The sequence below is a fragment of the Rhagoletis zephyria genome, unplaced genomic scaffold (assembly GCF_001687245.7).
Source record: "Rhagoletis zephyria isolate East Lansing unplaced genomic scaffold, Rhagoletis_zephyria_1.1 Rzeph_scaffold_00184, whole genome shotgun sequence".
Taxonomy (NCBI): Eukaryota; Metazoa; Arthropoda; class Insecta; order Diptera; family Tephritidae; genus Rhagoletis; species Rhagoletis zephyria.
In genome coordinates this window covers 145576-153765 of record NW_016157268.1, presented here as the reverse complement: position 1 = coordinate 153765, position 8190 = coordinate 145576, and the positions used below count along the sequence as shown (strand labels likewise).

At 38.6% G+C, this 8190-nt stretch overlaps 2 protein-coding genes across 3 annotated transcripts in view; one reads left to right on the top strand and one right to left on the bottom strand.

The window, feature by feature from the left end:
• LOC108357945 (uncharacterized) overlaps positions 1-8190 on the bottom strand; it is a 45461-nt gene that overhangs the window by 23680 nt on the left and 13591 nt on the right. The gene's annotated exons all lie outside the window — the stretch shown is intronic.
• On the top strand, positions 5644-6047 carry LOC108357946 (zinc finger protein 225-like). 2 transcript variants are annotated; one of them, XM_017609033.1, is made up of 2 exons: positions 5644-5831; positions 5901-6047. In XM_017609033.1, the coding sequence occupies exons 1-2, from the start codon at positions 5683-5685 to the stop codon at positions 6025-6027; spliced, it is 276 nt and encodes a 91-aa protein (XP_017464522.1). In that variant the 5' UTR covers positions 5644-5682; the 3' UTR covers positions 6028-6047. The 2 variants fall into 2 exon arrangements, with proteins under 2 accessions (XP_017464522.1, XP_017464521.1); XM_017609032.1 differs by having other exon boundaries at positions 5644-5843.

Below are 8190 nucleotides of genomic sequence, written 5' to 3'. Positions count from 1 at the left end.
AAAACCTAATGTGTCCGCAAAAGGTGAATGAGCCAACTACGACCTTCAAGAGTTGTGTAGAGGTTATGGATGCTCATTTTAAGCCGCCGGCGTTCGCTTTTGCAGAGCGCTATAAATTTTATAATGCAAATAAAACAGCCACAGAGTCCATAAATGATTGGGCCGTGCGAGTGAGGTCTTTGTCATTAAATTGCGAATTTGGTGCGTGTTTGGATGATGCACTAAGGGACAGATTCATCATGGGGTTGGAGAAAGGTCCGGCCCGCGATAAAATTTTCATGGAGACGTTAGCGTGTGATTTTAAGAAGGCGGTAGAGATCGCGAACACGACCGAGTACATATATACTCAACATTTCGGCGGCGCTTTCAAACAAGAACCGCAAGAAACGTTTAATTATGTACATAGCAAGGGCAAAAAAGTACAGCAGCAACCGCCGCCGCAGCAGCAGAGGAACACGCAGCGGCAAGCGCAGCAGCAGAGACATGAACAACGTGAACGTGCAGCAACAACAACGGAGGCCGTGTACGGTATGTGGACAGACGAACCATAATAGTAGAGAATGCAAATATAGAAATTTTAAATGTTATAATTGCCAACAAAGAGGGCATTTGAAAAAAATGTGTACGGTTAGGGAGGCACAACTAAAGTTTGTCGTAAATTGTGAAATGAATTTATTTGCACTGCAGACTGTAAACGATGGTCCAATAAGATTAAATGTATGTTTAAACAAAATTCCTATTTGCATGGAATTGGACACTGGTTCTGAATACAGTATTCTCTCGACAGCTAGGTTTATGAATTTATGTGGCAAAGGCGAGTTGGTAGCCACAGACGTTATCCTAAAAACGTATAATGGCGTGGCAATACATCCGGCTGGTAGTTATGACGGACTGGTGGAGCTTAAAGGCAAAAATGAAGTGATAAAATTCTTAGTGGTCGATAATGGTGGCCCACCATTACTGGGTAGGAATTTTTTAAGAGCGTTTGGCTTACATATTGCAAATTTAAACTTTACACAGGGCAACGAAGGTGTAGGTTTGCCTTTGGTGTTTGAAAAATTTCCCTTATTGTTCGATGGGGGCTAGGTTGTTTCAAGAAAGGCCAAGCGAAGTTGCAGTTGATCGAAAACGCGACCCCAAAGTTTTTTAAGCCAAGACCAGTACCGTTGGCGATCCAAGCAAAGGTCGAAAAAGAAATCAGCAACTTGGTGCAACTAAAAGTCCTGGAGCCAGTAGAGTTCTCCGAGTGGGCTACACCTATAGTACCTATTCTAAAAAAAGACGGGGGGGGGTCAGAATCTGCGGGGATTTCAAGGTATCAGTTAATCCGAATGTAGTTGTTGAGCAGTACCCATTACCGAGGTTCGAAGATCTCTTTGCAAAACTTCATGGGGGGAGGAGTTTACAAAACTCGACTTATTGACAGCTTATCAGCAGGTAGAACTCGAGGCCGAATCACGCAAATTGACAACGATTGCGACTACGAAACGGCTGTTTCTGTACACTAGGCTTGTTTACGGGTTGGCGTCCGCTCCAGCAATTTTCCAAAAGATTATGGAGGGCCTTTTGATGCATTTAGAAGGAGTAGTAATATTCTCGCTTGAATTCTTACTAAACTTCTTGTTGCTCACATATCAACCGCTGCTTTGCAATCAATTGTTGCTCTGGCGATTACTCGCCCTTCCGTTTGATTAAGAATAGGCGTTACATTGACTGATNTGGACGACATTTTAATCACGGCACCAATCCGAGGAATACATTTGAAAAGACTTGAAGGGGTTTTGAGAATTTTGCAAAATGCCGGATTGAAATTAGCGAAAGATAAGTGCCAGTTTTGCTGCAAACGGGTAGAGTACTTAGGGCATATTATAGATAAAGAGGGGCTACATCCGAATCCAGCCAAAACACGTAAAATCGATCGCATGCCGTATCCACAGTCAGTTAAAGAACTGCAAGGATTTTTAGGCGTGATAAATTTTTACCGTCGGTTCCTACCAGATGTAGCAAAAGTGTATGCCCCGTTATATGAATTGCTCAAAGCAAACACCAAATTCGTGTGGTCCAAGCAATATAAGCATGCGGTGGGCGCGTTAAAAGCAGGGTTAAAACAAGATACGTGTTTAGCACACTTTGACCCCCAGCTAAAGACCAAGCTCACGGTAGATGCTAGCCCGGTGGGAGTTGGGGCAGTATTGTCGCAAGTTACAGCACAAGGCATTGAAAGACCTATAGAATTTGCATCGCGTAGGTTATCGGAAACAGAACAGAGATATTCGCAGCTTGATCGCGAGGCTGTGGCAATCCTATACGGTGTCAAAAAGTTTCATCATTTCTTGTACGGCCGATACTTCACGCTGGTGACAGACAATAAACCTTTGTATCACATTTTTGACCCAAAAAAGAGGGAATTCCAGTAATGGCTGCAAATAGGCTGCAGAGGATAGCATTAACGTTATCTGGATATACCTTCGATATAGTCAACATTAAGTCCAAGACGAACATTGCCCATTATTTTTCTAGAAACCCCTCGGAAATCAAAATCGATGAAGAGTACGGTCCGGTTACGTTCAACAAAACAATAAGGTTCATTTAAATATTGCAAAAATTAGGAAGGAAACACAAAAAGACAAGTTGCTACAAATGGTTTGCGATTTCATAAAGTCAGGGTGGCCCAGTATATGTGCAGATAAGGCCTTCCTTCATGCTTCTCATCTCGGTATTGCTAAGATGAAAGGAATGGCCCGAGAGTGTTGCTGGTGGCCAACTCAAGGTGCAGACATTGAGAAGGAAACGAAGTCTTGTGAAGCTTGCTTAATGTCACGGCCGGATCCGGCGAAGCAAATTCTTAAGTCATGGAACTGGCCTGAAAATCCGTGGACGAGGGTGCATATTGATTTCTTTGGACCATTTATGAATCGATGGTGTCCAATCGTAGTGGACAGCTATAGCAAATGGGTCGAGTGCATCGGCATGGGCAAAAATACGACGAGCAAGGCGACGATAGGGGTGCTAAAACAAATTTTTGCTCGTTTTGGGTTGCCGGAAATCTTAGTTTCTGATAACGGGACGGCTTTTGTGTCGGGGGGATTCCAATTTTTTTGGAAAAAAATTCCATTAGGCACATAACTTCACCAGTAGGTCACCCTGCTACCAACGGCTAAGCTGAAAGTTGTGTGAAAGTAATAAAAACGGCGTTAAAGAGAGGCTTGTATCAAACCAGGGAAGCAGATTTCCATGATGTTTTAAATAGGTTTCTATTGGACTATCGTAATGCGGTGCACAGTAGCACAGGTGTATCTCCAGCGCAGCTTATGTTTGGCAGGCTACTACGCACTCGGTTATATATTTTGAACCCAAAGCGAGAAGCTGATCGCAAACCCGATACCTCTGTAAGAGAAAAGGTGAAGGATCAGCAAGTTAAACAGAGAGTTCACTATCGTGGTAGTAAAAGAAACAAATTTAAAGACGGGGATCAAGTTATTGTTAAGGATTACTCGATACCGGGAAGGGTCAGTTGGACCAAAGCTAAAATTTTAGAAAAACTAGGCCAACAAACATTCAGGGTAAAAACTACAGCCTCGGAAAAAGTATGGAAACGTCATGCAAATCAAATGATTGCTTGTAGCACAGGAAATACAAATGATCTAGGCATTTCAAAAAAGTTACTTGATCCGCTAGAGAGTCAAAGCTTAGAGTCGAATATCAATAGAAAGGAGGAAAAGTATAAAAATTCAGTAGTTTCGCCTGATGCAGGAAATGACCAAGAGATCACAAATACTGGTAGCATAATACTAAAAGAAAACGATACACAAGGTTATAAATATAAACTGAGAAGTCGAGTAGTCAGTTAAGTAAATAAAACTCAATAAAACTTCGGCACTGTTAAAAAATATCTGTAACTGAAGTACTACTACTGAAATTGAATTTTGTAATACATATACATAAATACATATAAATAAGCAAATATTAAAATGTATATCGGAATTTAAGAGGGGGGTAGTGTACATAAGAATACCATAAGTAGTTTAACGTGTACACACATGGAAATCTATGGCTATGCTCGCTCTTATACCTTTGTAACATATACACTTATGGGATTGTAAGAAACTGTATGCCGACTCTCTTTTGAAGTACATTTACTTTTAAGTTTATATTACATTTACATTGAGCCCAAATGCGTCAAATGCGAGGCCAAATCACGCATTTCTCCATACAAATTCACATTTCCAGAATGACGCATTTCGACGCATTTACACAAAATCACGAAACAAATGCGTTCCAATTGCCGTACTATTTTATTGAACGCACTCAGAAACAAAAGTTCCACAAAAGCTTTGGTTTGTCTTTGACATTTGGAATTTTTCAAACACAAAACAAACACAACGAAATAAATAAATCTTTGAAATTTGTGTGTAAAAATTGTTAATTTATACAAGAGCTTTACACNCAAAAATCCGAAACTTATCCATATTGGGTGACCTATACACTCATATAGCCCTGTATGCAGCTCTCAAGAAAACGGCCAAGAAAAAATTGCCATTATTTCACATGTGTGTCCAAGGAATTTTGACATTTTTGTTACCCCACAGCCTATTGCCTCACTCTTTCCTCAAGAAATAATGGAACGGGCATATATTTCTGTTGCAAATCTGGGTTGCCTTGTGCTCTTTTTCACAAAAAACTTTAGAAAACCGTAGTAGCCTTTTGCAGAGAACACCTTTCTGCGTAGGCGGCCTTCGGCCGCACTTAGGTATTATAACCCTCAGGCAGTAGAATTCTCCTTTCTGTGTTGCCAAAGAAGGGGGGCTGAACCCCTTTTGCAGAGAACACCTTTCAGCGTAGGCGGCCTCGGCCGCACTTAGGGATTATAACTCTCAGGCAGTAGAATTCTCCTTTCTGTGTTGCCAAAGAAGGGGGGCTGAACACCTTTTGCAGAGAACACCTTTCTGCGTAGGCGGCCTTCGGCCGCACTTAGGGATTATAACCCTCAGGCAGTAGAATTCCCCTTTCTGTTTTGCGAAGAAAAGGAGCTGAACACCTTTTGCAGAGAACACCTTTGTATATTTTTAATGCTTACTGGGTTAAATCCTATCTTCTTTTGTCTCTCATTCTTTTGCATATTCTGGAGTTTGACAGCTGAACTCCGCCATTTAATTTGCATATGCAACCAAAGTCAGACGCGTGATTTTGAAGGTGTTTTTATTTAATGAATTGTGATGAATTGGTTAATATTAAAGTCATAAAGCAAGTTATAACAAATCAAGTAAAGTGTAAAGTGAAGGGGAATACAAAAATATATTGGTGAAGTGGCTAATTTAAGCAGAATAGGAGTGATAAATGTACGCTAATTTCCGAATTTTACAAAAAAAGGGCATATTTCAAACCCAATTTGTAAATAAATTAGTAACCAAAATTTACAAAAGTGAGTGCTTAAAATATTGCGTGGACCCTTGACTACAAGTGTGTGAAATTTGTTTTTGGATCGGACCACCCATTTGGACGGAATAGCCCGAAATAGTTGTGAGCGGTACTAAACCCCACCCGAAAATAATGAAGAGAAGCTCATTAAAAAAACATAAGCAACATAAGCCTGCCGTAAGTATTTCCGTTCCTTTTAACTTGTGGACTAATTTCTATCTTTGTGGAAAATCTTTCATCCACAAACGTATTTTAAATAGGCACATGCAGTACCATGGATATTTCAGTTACAAGTGCGTGATTTGTGGTTCTAAATTCTCCAAATATGATCAATACTATAATCATCGCGTGCAACACACTGGATTACCTTATAAATGTGGCGTTTGTGAAAAGCAGTTTCCAGATGCTTACAAGTTAGTAATAAAGTATGATTATGCCCTACATGTACATATATGTATATGTGTATGTATATAATTTTTCAGGATTAAGCGTCATATAAGAGGTGTGCACAAAATTGAAGAAGACAAGGAGGTGCAGAAACTCGTTGTAAGAATAAACATAACAAAAGAATATAGAGGACGAATAGTCGAAGTTTTGGAGATGCAATAAAGAAAGGTGCACGGCGAATTTATATAAGGTGGTGTTGTTTAATCAGCTGTGTGTAGCGTTTGATTGTCAAAATTTTATATTTTGCTAGTGAGTGAGTGAAAACGTGAGAGTGTTTGCATTTTCTGTCGCCCTCTTTCATTCGGAGAAGAATAGCTGAAATTTGACAATCACCAGCTAAAAGCAAAAACAAAATACAGATAATTGTTGTATTTGTTGAATCGATACCACCTTATATGAATTCGCCTTGGAAAGGTGTTGTACGTTGTGACAGCTCGAAATCGAACTACTACTACTACTGAACTACTACTGAAAAAATTATAACCAATACTGTTCTTTGGTAATGTACCACAAATATTAATTAATAATTATTTTGTATTCTTACTAAATAACTTAAATATATACGTTTTCTATACCTGCAACTTGATTAGCTTTTTATTTGATTTTGACATACAATGTTTTAAACCATGATAAGACGTAATCATACGACCTTTTACAACAAAAAAGGGAAGTATCTCTCGAAAGAGAAGATGAAAATAATTCAAGTAAGTACTCGATACTTTGCCGATACTGAGTAGGTATCGATAATTTCAGTCTTTTGAGTACAAGTACTCATTAGAGAGATACCTTGTGGTATCGATTGAACCCTATACTTACCTTTTCAACTACAATTTTTCGTGCTATAACAGATGCTAGCTAAATATAAACTACTTATTTTTCAACAAAAAAACTTGATTCGATAGTAAATTTCAAATATTTCAAACGTATTTTGAAGAGGAACTCTATAACTTTTTTACTATCTGCAAAACTGACGAAGTGGCAACTATCTATAGAAGGAAGAAATCAGCTGACATGGAAAAATCTAAATTCCGGAGATTTCTGCTGCGGCTACAACTACAGAAAAATTCTGCGGTGCTGAGTTTTCATTTACATGGCGCTCTGGTAAGACAGATTGTGTCAGCTGACTCGAGTTTACGTACCGGTAGGTTTACGTTCTTGAGTAATTTCAGCTTTAGACGTACTTATAACCAAAATATGCTCAGTGGCGGGGAATATCAAAATAGGCAGTCTTTGCTGATCGCTGTTGGAAACACGCAAGGTAACTACGTTGCCAAGCTTGAAATATTGGGCGTGATTTTTACAAAAAAAACTTTAAGTGGAACGAACACATTTCATACATGAAAAAAATAACCAACACTAAAACAAATTTGATTCGCTACCTATCGGGCAAAAGTTACGCCCACCCTACCACCCCCACTTATCTCACAAAGACACTCATACGAAGCAAAGTAGACTACGTATTAATTCTGTACGGTAACTCTCTAAAGTCTACCCTAAACACTTTAGAGACCACCATACCACCAAGGAATAAGTAAAAGCCCTTACACCTTTCCCACAACACCTATTGCTAACCTACTAACCGAATCAGGGTTACCTTCGTTAGAAACAAGAAACACATCATCAATCATTGTCGGCGCAGCACCTGCCAAGAAGAACAGCTTCTCATAAAAATACAATCGCCGTTCGGAGTCGGCGTAAAACTGTAGGTCCCTCCGCTTTGTGTGACAACATCAAGGCGCACGCCACAAATCGGAGAAGCTCGGCCAAACACTAACATATGTGTAAGCGCAAATCTATTATTATTATTATACACTATGCGACAGTCAAAATCGGGATGGGATGAAACCAACGGGAAATGTTATATCGGTCAAGAACAAGTTATACGTGGCCCGGCGTTTCGCTGGGTCACATCTAGGAATCGAGATATATCGATTTGAAGTTAGTAACTATCATATAGGGGAAATTGTCACCTTTGGTGGTCTTTTTTTTGACATAACTCGAGAACCACTAGTCCGATTTTGCTCAAACAAATTAAAAAAAATTAAAAATTACAATTCCTTTAATCTGTTAATATAACGTTTTTCTATATACTCAACAGTTTTGCCGATAAAAATAAATGTATGAAGAAAAAAAATTATTTTTGCCTAAAAATTAAAATTTTTTTTTTAATTCATAGTTCATTTTGGATTTTTTATGAATTTAAAAAATAAAAAAATTTAATATTTTAGGCAAAAAATACTTTTTTTCTTTTTTGCCTAAAAATTAAAATTATTATTTTTAATTCATAATTCATTTTGGATTTTTTATGAATTTAAAAAATAAAAA

What these genes read in the sequence shown, in the direction of transcription:
- LOC108357946 (XM_017609032.1), top strand. Translation starts at nt 5,683, where the DNA reads ATGCAGTACCATGGATATTTCAGTTACAAGTGCGTGATTTGTGGTTCT. An exon ending in GCTTACAAGTTAGTAATAAA is followed by an intron (nt 5,844 to 5,900) that starts GTATGATTATGC and finishes ATAATTTTTCAG; the next exon opens with GATTAAGCGTCATATAAGAG.